Source organism: Sylvia atricapilla, chromosome 5, assembly GCF_009819655.1.
Source record: "Sylvia atricapilla isolate bSylAtr1 chromosome 5, bSylAtr1.pri, whole genome shotgun sequence".
In the NCBI taxonomy this organism is placed as follows: domain Eukaryota; kingdom Metazoa; phylum Chordata; class Aves; order Passeriformes; family Sylviidae; genus Sylvia; species Sylvia atricapilla.
The window spans coordinates 65,713,981-65,729,070 of record NC_089144.1 but is presented as its reverse complement, the minus strand read 5'-3'; the positions used below and the strand labels follow the sequence as shown (position 1 = coordinate 65,729,070).

General features: G+C 46.9%; 4 protein-coding genes across 4 annotated transcripts; 2 read left to right on the top strand and 2 right to left on the bottom strand.

Moving 5' to 3' along the window:
• The first annotated feature begins 7,817 nt into the window (after nucleotides 1-7,817).
• Nucleotides 7,818-8,245, top strand: LOC136360951 (histone H4). The gene has a single exon (XM_066318541.1). The coding sequence runs from the start codon at nucleotides 7,839-7,841 to the stop codon at nucleotides 8,148-8,150; it is 312 nt and encodes a 103-aa protein (XP_066174638.1). The 5' UTR covers nucleotides 7,818-7,838; the 3' UTR covers nucleotides 8,151-8,245.
• Nucleotides 8,246-8,799: 554 nt separating this feature from the next.
• Nucleotides 8,800-9,455, bottom strand: LOC136360950 (histone H3). The gene has a single exon (XM_066318540.1). It carries the CDS (start codon nucleotides 9,419-9,421, stop codon nucleotides 9,011-9,013), a length of 411 nt encoding a protein of 136 aa, XP_066174637.1. The 5' UTR covers nucleotides 9,422-9,455; the 3' UTR covers nucleotides 8,800-9,010.
• An 895-nt stretch (nucleotides 9,456-10,350) lies between these two features.
• On the top strand, nucleotides 10,351-11,073 carry LOC136361745 (histone H3). The gene has a single exon (XM_066319876.1). The coding sequence runs from the start codon at nucleotides 10,381-10,383 to the stop codon at nucleotides 10,789-10,791; it is 411 nt and encodes a 136-aa protein (XP_066175973.1). The 5' UTR covers nucleotides 10,351-10,380; the 3' UTR covers nucleotides 10,792-11,073.
• Nucleotides 11,074-11,101: 28 nt separating this feature from the next.
• LOC136361744 (histone H4) lies at nucleotides 11,102-12,039 on the bottom strand. The gene has a single exon (XM_066319875.1). It carries the CDS (start codon nucleotides 11,954-11,956, stop codon nucleotides 11,645-11,647), a length of 312 nt encoding a protein of 103 aa, XP_066175972.1. The 5' UTR covers nucleotides 11,957-12,039; the 3' UTR covers nucleotides 11,102-11,644.
• Nucleotides 12,040-15,090: the final 3,051 nt, after the last annotated feature.

Below are 15,090 nucleotides of genomic sequence, written 5' to 3'. Positions count from 1 at the left end.
TGTCCATTGTGTCCTAGAAAACTGGATGCGTGGCTGCCTGGTACAGAAACAGCCCTGTCAGAGTAACGAGGCAGATGCAAGCTCTTGGGGAGGGTTTCCTCACCTGAGATTTAGGTGGTTTAAAGTCCTTGGCCTTCTAAAAGCCCTGAGTTGCATTGGTATAAAAAAGTGGAGTCCTCAAGGTCTGTTTTCAGGTTTCTCGTGTTGTTTATTATTTGGTATCTCAGAATTTTCTCTGCTCCCAGCCAAGGTCTGGACAGCAGCTGGGACACGAGGGGACTGCCCACGATGGGATGTTCCCTAACACTTATACAGATAACTATGTGTCGGTTATTTACTATTTTGTGCCAATGCCCAGTGCCCACACTCAAGGTGTCATTTCTACTTTGCTCCAATCCACTCTGACTACTTTGTGCCATCACCACCCCAAAAGATGGAGGACGAGGAAGAAGAAGTACATGAGGTACCACCCAAATTCCAGCATCTTGTCCCCATTTACCTCTATTCCATGAACCCTAAAACTACTGAATTTTGTATCTTCTACTGCGCTAAACTACTGTTTTCACATCTCGGTGGTTTGTAATTCCTCTCTCTGTGTCAGAAGCCTCTCCCATGGGCTAAAATCAAACCCGGGGTTTTCCTGGGCTCTCTGCCAAGGTCTCTGAGCCCCCTGGACTGGCTCCACACCCCCCTGTCCAGGGCTGAAATTCCCTTCCTTGGGTCCCAGTCATCCAAGGGGATGTCCTGGACTCCAACACAAACAAACCTTTTTTTCCTCTCCAGGAGGCACCTGTGTATCACAGCTTTGAGAGGCTGATTGTTTCAGGTCTCTACACTCTGTGTACAATTGATGCCTCTTTTCTTGTGTAGGGAGGGGCTTTTGAATAGAAAACAAGTCCTCTTTCTATAGAAGCTACAGGTTTTTCCTGTCATGGGATTCCCCTATGGCCTTCATCAGTAGTTGCTGAGAGAATCTTAAGAATACCAGCACAAACCAGGATGCTAGCAACATGTAAGCCCAGTAAAACAAAAAAAAAAAAAGCAAAAAAAAAAAAAAAAAAAACAAAAACAAAAAAACCCAAAAAACAAAACAAAACAAAACAAAACAAAAAAAAAACCACAAGTAATTAAGCACTCGAATAGGAGCTTTTTAGAGGGCAGATTTTTTTTTCCTTGGCTTTGTGTTTTGGCTGAGGCTGAGGGGGGGAAGGGTAGAGTCAGTTTTTCCTTTGAGGCTGGTGTTTTTTGGGGAGGGGATTTGTATGGTTGGTTGGTCTGTTTCTATCTTATGGAAAATAAAACTTGATCCTCAGGACATGCTCGTGATTAAACAGATCAGTTTATGAACTGTTCACTACAAGGTGTTAGGACTTTCTGCAAGCAGCTGCGTAGTCCAGAATTGATTTCTGTGAGGAGAGAGATGGGAGCAATTTCTTCTTTCATCATCTCTCTCTCTTCTCTCTGATTTGAAAAAAGCCTGTAGAGTAAGGATCCATTTACTTAAGAAAACTGCCTGTGAAATTGTCATCATTTCTGATATCAGCAATCTTTTGGTTGTAATTAATTTTATGATTAGATTAGATTTCACTAAGTTTGATAGATTTAACCACTGACCTCCAAAGTAGTAAAGATAAGCAAGAAATCTTCAATCAATAGTGGTTATTGTTCTGAAGGTGTCCTAGTATGCTTAGTAGCGAAGCCATTTTAAGCTTTAAATCACCTTTATCACTTTTTTGAGATTTTCTTCACCTCTTGCTATAGTTTATTTATTTAGAGGCCAGAATTATGCACGCTGTGCTGGGTGGAACTATTTCACACAATGGTACAAAGATAGAAAATCCTGTTTGACTCTGTTCCTCTTCTGGTGATTCTAGACATTCAAGTAACTTTCATTGTAGTGTTTCTGAGCATTGAACACCTTTGTTTTATTTATTTGTAGTTTTCAAATGTGGGAAGATTTTTTTTTTTATTAGCATCAAACTGGAAGGTGCAGTAAATGTGGAAAAGGGCGGTGAGAGTTCTGAAGAGTGAGTTAGAATCAGGCAAAAGGGGAGGAGAGGCACTGAAATTGAAAACAATGGTTGGGAAAAAAATAAAATCTGAAGTGTGTTATTTGATGACATCCAAAACACCTAAAGATAGAGAGCCCAAGATGTTTATGCTGTACAGATCATGGCAAGTTCCCTGTTGCATATCAGGGGAACAAAGATATATTTCGTTCCTCACCAAAAGGATGGATGGATTTGCCATTTGATCGCCCAAATCATTATGACCCAGAGGTCCAAGTCCACATACCTACAGGCAGTGAAGTTTCCATTAGTTTCTGTAGTAAATGTAATGGATAAATTCGTGTATCAAAGATTTGGTTTATTAAAAGCTACTCCACGGCATCTCCCATCTCTGAGATTCCAAGACCTGTGGTGCAAGCTGTGAAATCACAACATTTGGGACAGAAATGACATGGCCAGACTGGAGATGGAGATTCATCAATGATGGGCCTCCACTTCACGGCTGCTCGAAATCTGATATCAATCTTGATAGGGGATCCGGAGGATGATCAAATCAGCACCCCAAAGATAAGATCCGGGAAGAATATCAACGTCTTTTCATACTTATGGGAACCCCTTTCAAAACCTCACTTGGAAATAAAGAGATACATGAATATTTGGACTTTCAGTGGACTTAGCCTCAGGACAAATAAACTGTATAAAAACCTTACACCGGCCCTAGAGTGTGTGGCTGAGGTCGGATGGTACCGTTGTTACTGTCACTCTGCACACCCAGCATTCGATCGATGCTGTCCAATTTTATTGTGGCCTTTAATTTTTTTTGTTTTTTTGTTTTTTGTTTTTTGTTTTTTTTTTTTTTTTTTTAATTTGCTAAATAAATTCTGTTATTTTTAATTGGCTTCTTATCATTTATAAGATTCTAATCCTCTGTGTGTGTGAGCAGACTGCTAATTGCTGAAGGACCTCGTAGCCACAAGAAGTTCATACAGAATAGAAGCAGCAGTGGATATTGTTTATAAGAGCAATATTTAATTAATATGCTTACACAGAAAAATGGAGAAGAGTGAAAAAAGTTATTACCTTGTAAATGACTTGGTAATTTTCTTTCTCCCATGCGATGTTGTTTTGGGTTTTTTTTTTTTTGTTTTGTTTGTTTGTTTTTGTTAGGTAATTTTGGGGCTTTTGTTTGTTAATTTTTTTGTTTGTTAATTTGTTTGTTAAATTGTCCTTGTCCGTATCTCTGAATTTGGGGCTTCACCCAAGCTCAGCACCTTAATCCGAGTGAACGAGAATGAAAATAAAGATCAAACCTTAGAGAGTCTGGCAGGAATTTAGATGCATATTGAGGTGTCAAAGGCGTGATCCTTCTTTATTATGTGGGGATAACTGCTGGCCATGGTGACAGGCCTGTCTTTTGTGCAGGGATTGACAGTTTGGGGTTTCCATGTCAGCAGGGTGTACAAAGCCTAAATTCTGCTCGTGCTGCAACTTTCAAAATTTTTTTTTTCCTCTCCATGGAATTAGACGACTTCTGTAATGTCTAGTCATGTTGATCATCACTCTTAGCAACAATCTGTCTCTATTTTTAGGTGGGCTTGTACATTTCATATGAGAGTGCTCAGGATGCTCATCTTCACAGGAAGATGATGCAAAAAAAAAAAAAGAATATTCCTTTCCCTCACAAATATTTCATCTAGATTAAGTAGCACTATCATAGGCTTTTGCTTTAGGAGATGAACCAAATCCCTATCTCAAATTTTCAATATTTCCTTCAGGATACTTTTAGCTGATTTAAAAACATATCACAGAGAGTTTCTAAGTTAATATTTATTCTCCTGAGGACATGAAACTACCTGTGCTGGCAGATCCACTGAGAGATCAGTAGCTCCTTCAGCTCAGCTAACAGCTTTCCTGAAAGGAAAAACAGATCATTAAAGAGAAAATAAAAGTGAAAATCACATTACTTTGACAGCCTCCTCAAGGGGATGGTTGTTTTTGAGAAGGACAGGAGTGTTGGGAGGAATGTCAGGGTGAGAGATTGAAAGCAGATGCAGAGGGGGAAGAGAAGTGCTAAAATCTGCTCACCCTCCCAGAGTGGGCAAAGAAATGGAGTCATTTTCTCACTCATTCCTGCCTTCAACCAACCTGTTCCTGCACTCCAGTGTGCCCTGACTCTCTGCCCACATCATGGGACAGAGCTCAGGGCTCTTCCAGCTAATGCTACTGATCAGGAAAAGCTTTTGCCCTTGCTCTTCTCCTATTGTCTTGGTTACCAGGAAAAGCTGGATGGATGGATGGATGGATGGATGGATGGATGGATGGATGGATGGATGGATGGATAAAAATATGTAGTCCATATACTCACTTGTTGGTTCTGAGTAAAAAAATAATCCATGTCGATGAACTGCCAGGAGTGAAGGATGAGAAGTGGCCATTAAACATGAGACTGGCCAAAAAATAAAAGATGTCATATAGGAAACAAAGTGTTATTTTAAAATTCAGTGAATTCATATTGCTCAGAACTCTTTTTTTTTTTTTTTTGAAAGTTTTGAGTTCCTGTAAGCAGGTTGTTTCCTTCTCCTTTTGGTTTAATTTTGTGTATCTTCAGAGGTGTCCTAATATTTCAGTAATACACACACTGTTACTTTATTCCCGCAGATGTTAAAAAAATAACAAAGAAAGTATGCTAAAATAAAACCAAGAAAATTTTCCACCTGGTGTGGAAAAGACAAATTTGGGTAAGCATTACTTGGAAAACCATGAAATAAAGAATATTTCCTCAAATAACCTAAGCATACTTTAATGCATGAATCTATTTTATGTACTTGTATATTGCTGTAGTATCTACAATGTTTCTATGTAGAATTTGCCATAATAAACATTTACTGTAAATAATCGGCGGAGTTTATTCCTTTGAAGTAAAGGTATTACTTAGGAACAAATTATACTGATATCTGTTGTAGTTCTTTGTAGGAGGTTGTCTTAAGAATACTTAAGAAGTAATGGATCCTGGATAATGATCTAAACTTGATTATTTAAAGAGGTCTAACACAGAAGATCAAGAAAATATGACTTAAAAGTAAGCAAAGGCTAAATTTAATTTAAAAAAAAGATAATTACACAATAAGCCTCACACAAAGTGTTCTAGTGGACTAAAAAACACCAAGAAATGGGTTCTAAATGCGATTGCAACTTTTTGACAAAATGCCAACTGACACCGAACCAGGAATTTTGCAAGACCAAATAAGTATTCTCCTTAAACAACATAAATAAAATTAAATTGCAAATTGAATAATCTGCAATTAGCACCTATACATTTGAAATGAAATCAAAACAAAGCTATAGAGAAGATGTGCCAAAAATAACCTGAATAAAATCAAATGTGCCACATGAAAAGGGAAAAAATTTTTACAGGAGTCTTGGAGAGACCAAAAAAGGTCATCTGAATACAGATAAATAGAGAGAACGCCACACTCACCACTGCCAAGGAAAAGCCATGTGATATAAAACAAGAGCAGAAATGAGCAGGGAAGAATATGTTTTATGGTTATGCAGAAATTTTACTGAGTTCTCTGTTGTGTTCTGCCTGTGTTGTAACCCATAAATGACAGTGGGGAGAATACTGCACATAAATATCTGTGGGGTTTTTTTTTTCTCTTTTTTTTTTTTTTTTCCCTTGAGTAAGTGTAATGATGAACACTGTGCAAAGACAGCGATTCTAAATGTCTTGGTTTTGGCTGGCTTGGATTTAATTTTCTTTGCAGTGGTTTGTACGGGGCTATATCTAGAATTTGTGCTGAGCATAGGGGTGATACCATAATGATTTTTCTGTTATTGCTGAGCAGGGCTCAACACAGAGCCAAGGCCTTTTTTTGCTTTTAGTGTGGCCACAGCAGGTGAGGAACTTGGGGGTGTGCCTGAGAGGAGACAGCCAGGACAGGTGACCACCACTGATCAAAGGGATATTCCAGATCTTATCGCTTGATGCTCAGTATATAAAGCTGGAGGAAAGAAAGAGGAAGGGCAAGAATCTGAAGTGATGGTGTTTGTCTTCCTAAGTAAGCATTACAGTGATCAGGCCTTGCTCTCCCAGCAGTGGCTCAACACCTGCCATGGGAAATGCTGAATTAACTCTTTGGTTTGCTTTTCTTGTGAGTGCAGTTTTCGTTTTCACTATTAAACTGTCTTCATCTCAACCCATGAGTTTCCTGGCTTTTACCCTTCTGATTCTCTCCCCAGTCCTGCTGGTGGGGGGATGAGCAAGTGCCTGCATGGCTCTTGGATTCTGGCTGGGGTTAGACCACAACAAGTGGAAGAGTTTCATTGGTCCTACAAGCATCACTAATGTTGATATGCAAAGATAAGTATGTATTTCCTATACCTGCAGAACAAATAATTTACTATTAATAGATACAAACTGATGTAAACACTGGCTGGCTGTCTACACGTGAAAATGGATATCACAGTCATGGCCAAGCATAACCTGTATTAAATAACATACGTGTAAAGGGTCTACAGAGAGAGAAAAGTAAACCTCAAAAGTCTGCATTATCATCTCCCCTGAGAAGAACTTTTAAGAAAAGGTGGTAAAAAAGGACAAACAAAACCAACAACAAAGCAATCATGGCTCAAATGCAAAAGTGTGCAAAATTACCCAGCAAAACCTTTTCATATTCAAGCATTGTGTAGTAATAGGCACCCATCGGAAATGGGGGAAAAATGGGGAGGATCAAACAAACTCAGAAATTCCTGATCAGCAAAAAAAACCCCAAACCTGTGCACTCCATGTAGGTATAATTAACCAGAGCAAAACTCCTGCCAAGGAAGTTGGAATATAGTAACTGTATGGGATAGAATTTATTTTACAATCCTTCCAGAAAAAAGTAAAATTACTTTCAAATCCGTGGTAAATTTAAAGAATAACTCAGAAGAAACAAAAGAAGGTTATGAGCATGCAAAGCTTAAATGGTTTCAGGAGTCACTGCAGCAGAATGGACTCATGGAGCCAACAGGCACTATAGCACAAAATGACAAGACTAGACCACTTATTGTATCCAACAAGTAATATACTGTGAAGAAAGAAAGGGCGAAAGTAAGGGTTTATTATGTTTCAATAAAGAACAGGACTATGAAAATGATCAAACACTCGTAACATCTGTAAAAGCGCAGACCTGATGCAATTTTTTTCATGGGTACATCGGTAAGAGACACAAATCAGTTCCTTCATTAGCAGGTCAGTCTCAAACACAAGGAAACCACGTGACCCTTAAGTCAGCGATATGGAGGAAACAAGGATTCCCTTCAGAGGAAAAAAAAAATAAATCAAAGCGTCTCCCTCAAAGGGAAAAATAAAATCCTCACCACATTTACCCCCCTTTCAGAGCCCTCGGTAGTAAAGGGCGCATTTACCGCAGAACCGGGCCCGCGGCACCCTCCGCTCCCTGCCCGGCCGAGCCCTTTGTTGGGGCGCGGCTCGATGGCGGCAGCGCGGGAGGCCGGCGGAGCGCGGGCGGAGCGCGGCTCTCCCGGTCTCGCCGCCGCCATCGGCCGCGTTTTGCCGCAGCTCCCTACGGACCCCGAGAGCCCCAGGGGCAGGGCCGGGCAGCCGCGGGCCGAGCGCGGCCGGGATCCGCTCCCGGCTCCGTCCGGGTTCGGCCTCCCGGGAGCGGGCCCGGGCCCGAGGCGGCGGCGCGGCAGCAGCGGCCCGGGGGGAGAGCGCGCCAGGCCCCGCCCACTACAGCAGTCCTCAACCAGGTCGGACCGCCCGCAATAAAGGCAAGCGCGCGGCCGTCGGCGCGGCACTGAGACACCGCTTGTGATCGTTGCAGCATGTCCGGCCGGGGCAAGGGCGGCAAGGGGCTCGGCAAGGGCGGCGCCAAGCGCCACCGCAAGGTGCTGCGCGACAACATCCAGGGCATCACCAAGCCGGCCATCCGCCGCCTGGCTCGGCGCGGCGGCGTCAAGCGCATCTCGGGGCTCATCTACGAGGAGACGCGCGGCGTGCTGAAGGTGTTCCTGGAGAACGTGATCCGCGACGCCGTCACCTACACGGAGCACGCCAAGAGGAAGACGGTCACGGCCATGGACGTGGTCTACGCTCTCAAGCGCCAGGGCCGCACCCTCTACGGCTTCGGCGGTTGAGCTTTGTTGCTGCTGCAGCTTAACGTTTTTATACTACAAAGGCTCTTTTCAGAGCCACCCACAAATTTCAAAAAAAGAGCTTTAAGTTGCTGGTATACGTTGAATTATGTTTTTCTTAGGGGTGGAGGGAAACTGACAAGGATTCTGTTTACCTTGGCTTCCCCGGGGCCCACAGCTGCTCGCCCCACTCCTCCCGCCTTTCTCCTTTTCCCATTCTGCCCGCGGAGCACCACCCGCTCAACCCAGATCCTCTTCCCAAAGATCTGTGAAAGGAGCAGAAAGGCGACACAAGAGTAAGTGGCGAGGGGTGGGGGGCGGTAGGTCGGGGGCAAACGCCATTGCCGGAGCCTCTCTCGCGGCGCCACTTTGACCGCGGCAGCTGGAAGGGGAAGGAAGCTCCTGAAATGGCGGCGCTCTCCTCTCTGCCGTTCCATGGGAGGGACAGAGCGGCAAGAACAAACAACGAAGGGCACCCGTTAGCGCCCCACGATCTGCAGCAGCAAAGGCTCTGCGAGCCCTCTGCTCCCCCATGTCCTCCCGCCCGCCCACGCCCTGCTTCTGACGCTGCCCACTCGCTATCTAGAGGTCCCGCTCTCGCCCACATTCGCCCCTGTCCCTTAACGTCCTCCCAGCACCGGCGGCTATAGACGGTGAACCTTTAGGGGACTGTTGGGCTGGACACTACGGAAGTACCGCACTCCCCCCACTTATCCCACAACTGGCACTGCCTTGGGCGCTGCGAAGTGTTTGGCACGGGCTGCCCGTGCCTGCTCCCTGACACAGAGACAACAGCTCTCTCCGGTGGCCTTGTGGTGGCTCTTAAAAGAGCCTTTCGGTCTGAAGGTACAAGGGCAGGGGACTCAGGCGCGCTCGCCGCGGATGCGCCGCGCCAGCTGGATGTCCTTGGGCATGATGGTGACGCGCTTGGCGTGGATGGCGCACAGGTTGGTGTCCTCGAAGAGCCCCACCAGGTAGGCCTCGCTGGCCTCCTGCAGCGCCATGACGGCCGAGCTCTGGAAGCGCAGGTCGGTCTTGAAGTCCTGCGCGATCTCGCGCACCAGGCGCTGGAAGGGCAGCTTGCGGATCAGCAGCTCCGTGGACTTCTGGTAGCGCCGGATCTCGCGCAGCGCCACCGTGCCGGGCCGGTAGCGGTGCGGCTTCTTGACGCCGCCCGTGGCCGGCGCGCTCTTGCGGGCAGCCTTGGTGGCCAGCTGCTTGCGGGGCGCCTTCCCGCCCGTCGACTTACGCGCCGTCTGCTTCGTGCGCGCCATCTACACAACCACCGCAGCGTACAACAGACAACAATTAAACCCGGCAGTGGCTACCAGCGCCGCTCCCAGCTCGTTTTTATATCCAAGCGCTGCCGGTTGATTGGCTGATGGAAAGGGCCGCGCTCAGGGGCACGGTTTGAAAATCCCGCGTTAACCCCGTATTAGCCTGAGCCCTGCTCCTAAATATCTCACCAAAACCAGCCCCTTTCTCTTCTTTCTTATGACCCGACATCTCTGCTTTCTAAGCAGTTGCTTTAATTAATTAAATTACTCTGCCACTTAAGGATGATAAAAAGAAAGCATGATTTTCATAGAATCCCCGAAAAGATACCATGTTTCTAATCAGATTTACTTGATGATAGTTTTTCTATTTATAACTGGTGCTTGGATTTCGTCATCTTATACTTTTATGAAAGTAGTTTAGAACGAAATCACGTGTTTTGCATGCAAGTCGAAACTGTGACTCTCGTGGTGGGGATTTTTGTTCTGTTTGGGGTTTTTGTTTGGTTTTTCTCCCCCCCCCCCCCCGCCGTTTTTATTTATTTTTTTTTCTCCTTGTTTTATGTTTGTTTTGGGGTGGGGATTTTTGTTTGTTTTGTTTATCTCGCTTGTTGTGGGGTTTTGAGGGATTGTCGTTCACTTAAGGCATTATATATGACTACATTGCTTAGAATACAAAGCCGAAAGTACCCTTTGGGAATAACTTAGAAAAAAATGAAATACAGTAAATAAACAGAATACTACAAAAACATTGGCGGCTATTGATGTTTCTGTAACAGAAATGAAATTCCTCACGATTTATTCGGATGGAGCGAGGCTCGGAGGGGCTTCAGATTTATCCAATCAAATCCCCCAATGCTTTGTCCAATGGGCAGCCGGAGGCGGGGCCTCCCTGCACGATAAATGAGGCTGGCGGAGGCTGTTCGCTCCGTTACATAGATCGGTGCTGGCGGTGAGCGATGGCGCGCACCAAGCAGACGGCGCGTAAGTCGACGGGCGGGAAGGCGCCCCGCAAGCAGCTGGCCACCAAGGCTGCCCGCAAGAGCGCGCCGGCCACGGGCGGCGTCAAGAAGCCGCACCGCTACCGGCCCGGCACGGTGGCGCTGCGCGAGATCCGGCGCTACCAGAAGTCCACGGAGCTGCTGATCCGCAAGCTGCCCTTCCAGCGCCTGGTGCGCGAGATCGCGCAGGACTTCAAGACCGACCTGCGCTTCCAGAGCTCGGCCGTCATGGCGCTGCAGGAGGCCAGCGAGGCCTACCTGGTGGGGCTCTTCGAGGACACCAACCTGTGCGCCATCCACGCCAAGCGCGTCACCATCATGCCCAAGGACATCCAGCTGGCGCGGCGCATCCGCGGCGAGCGCGCCTGAGTCCCCTGCCCTTGTACCTTCAGACCGAAAGGCTCTTTTAAGAGCCACCACAAGGCCACCGGAGAGAGCTGTTGTCTCTGTGTTAGGGAGCAGGCACGGGCAGCCCGTGCCAAACACTTCGCAGCGTCCAAGGCAGTGCCAGTTGTGGGATAAGCGGGAGGAGTGCGGGCCTTCCGTAGCGTCCAGCCCTGTTGTCCCCTAAGGGTTCACCGTCTAAAGCTGCCGGTGCTGGGAGAGCGTTGAGAGGCAGGGGCGAATGTGGGCGAGAGCGGGACCTCTAGAGAGCGGGTAGAGTCAGAAGCAGGGCGTGGGAGGGCGGGAGGATTTGGGAGCAGAGGGCTCGCAGAGCCTTTGCTGTGCAGATCGTGGGGCGCTAACGGGTGCGCTTCGCTGTTTGTTCTTGCCGCTCTGTCCCGCCCATGGAACGGCAGAGAGGAGAGCGCCGCCATTTCAGGAGCTTCCTTCCCCTCCCAGCTGCCGCGGTCAAAGTGGCGCCGCGAGAGAGGCTCCGGCAATGGCGTTTGCCCCCGACCTACCGCCCCCCACCCCTTCCTACTTACTCTTGTGTCGCCTTTCTGTTCCTCACAAACGCCTTTGGGAAGAGGCCCTGGGTTGAGCGGGTGGTGCTCCGCGGGCAGAATGGGAAAAGGAGGAAGGCGGGAGGAGTGGGGCGAGCAGCTGTGGGCCCCCGGGAAGCCAATGAAAACAGAATCCTTGCCAGTTTCCCTCCACCCCTAAGAAAAACAAAATTCAACATATACCAGCAACTCAAAGCTCTTTTTTTGAAACTTGTGGGTGGCTCTGAAAAGAGCCTTTGTGGTATAAAAACGTTAAGCTGCAGCAGCAACACAGCTCAACCGCCGAAGCCGTAGAGGGTGCGGCCCTGGCGCTTGAGAGCGTAGACCACGTCCATGGCCGTGACCGTCTTCCTCTTGGCGTGCTCCGTGTAGGTGACGGCGTCCCGGATCACGTTCTCCAGGAACACTTTCAGCACGCCGCGCGTCTCCTCGTAGATGAGCCCCGAGATGCGCTTGACGCCGCCGCGCCGAGCCAGGCGGCGGATGGCCGGCTTGGTGATGCCCTGGATGTTGTCGCGCAGCACCTTGCGGTGGCGCTTGGCGCCGCCCTTGCCGAGCCCCTTGCCGCCCTTGCCCCGGCCGGACATGCTGCAACGATCACAACTTTCGCCTCAGTGTGGGGCCGATGGCCGCGCGCCTGCCTTTATTGCGGGCGGTCCGACCTGGTTGAGAACTGCTTTTGGGGGCGGGGCCTCGGCCCAGCCCCGCCCGGCGCCCCCTTTTCCGCCCGAGGCTCCCCTCGGTCTCCTCCAGGCGCTCTCCCGCGTCCCGAGAGGGTGTGGCCTCCTCCCACACTTCTCGCAGTCGTGGATTCACGGAATATTCTGAGGGTAGGGAAAGGACCCACTAAGGATTTTCAGGCGCGATTCTTAAATGGTTAGCTCATACAGGTGTTGAAAGTACAATCTTGGTCTTTTTTGCACCGGGTTCTAACCGATTCAGTGTCGGGCTGCGCTGCGCTGTCCTTGACCGCTGTCAGCCTACGCGTCCCTTTGCTGCTCCCCTGTCCCGCACCGTTTCCCTCTGCGCAGGAGACAATTCCACGGCAGCTTTGGGTCTCCGTCAGGAGCAGGAGCGGAACCTGCCCCTCTCAGCCCGCGTTTCGGCCTGCGGCGCCCCTTCCTCGTCCCTCCCCGCGGGTCTGCGGCAAAATCCGACCAATGCTGGGCCTGGCTCGGCGCTCCCGCCCCGCCCCGCCGCTCCTCCACCTCCCGGCGAGCTCGATGGAGGAGCCTTTCCCGGGCAGCGCTGGCTTTGTTTAATCCGGTCACGGCGGCTTCACGTTTTCTTTGTTTCCCCGAACACTCGCACAGCTGTGCCCTCCTCCCTGCGGTCTGGGCGCCGAGCGTTCCGCGCTTCCCCCGGCGCACGGAGCCGAGGCAGGTCGGTGCGAGGGGCCCTGAGCGGCAGGGGAATGGTCAGCGAGGGGCAGCAGCGGGGGATGCTCGGAGCAGAGACTCCCTGCAGGCGGTTCCCGGGGCTGTTTGAGAGCGGGGACGGGACCATCCCCAGCAGTGCCGGGGCAGCGCCGGCCGCGGGGCTCCGGCCACACAAAAAGCGTCCGCTGCCGTACACCGAGGTGCAGCGAGCGAAAGGAGGCGTTACGGATATCACAGACAGCTGTCTGTATGACGTCTGAAGAACGATCATCAGCAGAATCATTTTTATTCCAATAAGGAATTCAGAAATGTTGCCGTGTGTTTCACGCTTCTGCAGAAAACGTCGTGCGTGCTGGTTATAGTATGTTGGACTATGTTTGTGAAGTGAATGAATAAATACCGAGAGAGTTATGAGACTGTATTTCTAAATTGAGTCTGTTGAGTTTTTAAATACTACTTGCACACAGTAGAACAGATATGCCTAAGGTGCTTAGCTGTTCTTATATTATTAGTATATTATGTCCTTTAAGCATGCCTACTGGTATAAAATTTTTCATATCCTTTAAAATTTGTGCAGCTATTTATTTAAATTTATTCCTTAATTTATTCCTTAATGTATAGAACCTTGGCAACATCTCGAAAATATTTCTGGGAATAAAATATACCTTAAATTCAGGGGGGAAATTCAATTGAGGTAGTAATGCATTCAGTTACAGGTGTCAAAAAGTTAAAATCCTGTTGTATCACTGTGAACTCCTTTTATTTTTCAAATTAAAATAATTGCCACTCATATATACAGTATAAGAACATATCTTGAATTTAGGTTAGGTTTGCTTTTTTGACTGAACAGAATGAAGCAAGAGTGTTTATAGACTAACTGGAAGATCTGTCACTAGTGGACCTGCCAGGCTGGTGCCTGACATTCCCATTTGGCTCCACACCCACTGCTTTGTTCTTTATATCTGAAAATCTGTCTAGCTATATCTCCTGAGGCAATTGCAACAACATTCTGATTACTTAAGAAAACCAAAAGGAATTACGCAAAAACCTGTTGGTATGTCAAAATAATAATTTATTCCTACGGCTTCCTAAATGTAGAGTGAGGATCCTAGTAAAACTTTTCATTCCAGCAGTATAACCACTGCAAAGCATGGAAAATCCCCTCCCATTTCTACAGAGATAAGTGATGGAGATGCTGAGACCAGCAGCTTAAAGTAAAACAGCTGCCAACCCCTTTCCTCAGCAAGTGTAGTATATTAGATATAATTTAAATCACGATTTCTAGAGGGCTGCTTTGCCTGTGTGTTGCTACAAGTGTGCACGGATACCTTTCACAGGCGTCTCTTAGGGGTACATTCAGTTCTTTCATGGATCAGAGCATTTTCTTAGGCGATAATGATTTGAAAAAGAGAAGAAAGAAAATTTTGCTGCTGGATATAACCCCCAATGAAGTTGTTTCTACTGTTTATTGGAGATAATTTATTTTGGATCAAAGTTAAGTGTCCAATCCACAAGTTATACATGAATTTCCCTCATGAATTTGAGCACAGAGCACTAGGGGTAAAATGAGAAAGGAAATCTTTGCAAAACACAGCTCCATTAAAAAAGAATTAAAATAAACATCTCTAGCTTTTCAAGTGTGCATTAATTAGGACAGTTGCTCTAGTTCCTCATTAAACTATAACAAGGAAAATGCATTTGTTTATTACAATAAGGCAATATCTCACCAAGGCTGCACAAGAGTGTACATAATTAGTAAAAAAAGTCATAACATCTGTGTATTAAAACCAACTTCCAAGCTGCTCCTAATTTTCTTGGGAGCTTTAGTGGCAATTTAAATCCATATCTGTCTCCAACCACTGTCATAATAGGTAGAATAATATGCAAACTAATGTAAGACCTACTTAATGGCTGCATCTTTCCTAGCATTGCAAGCGATATAGATGAAAAGGGGTAGGCAAGGTTTTGAATTTTTAACTATGCAGTTTTAAGTCTTTTGATATATAGGCTGACATTACTGAGTTATACCCAAGCTTAACTGTGATCTATAATATTTAAGAGGCTTTGATTGCAGGTTGGTTTGGTTGGTGTGGGTTTTTTTGGTCACAAACTCTTTAGAAAGTGAAGGAGCATTGGAACCCAATGACACAGCTAAGGTTCCATGTGATATGGGTTTCCTCTTTCCACTGCTTCTTGCATAGGCAACTGAGAGATAGAGAAATTTGGCGTTTTTTTAAACCTTTCTTAGCTACATTCCTTCATCCACTGGAAGCTGTCTTTAACACCAGGAGATTTTTCCAGTTCTCCTACCATATGATCCATCTGAGTTACCAGACTTTTAC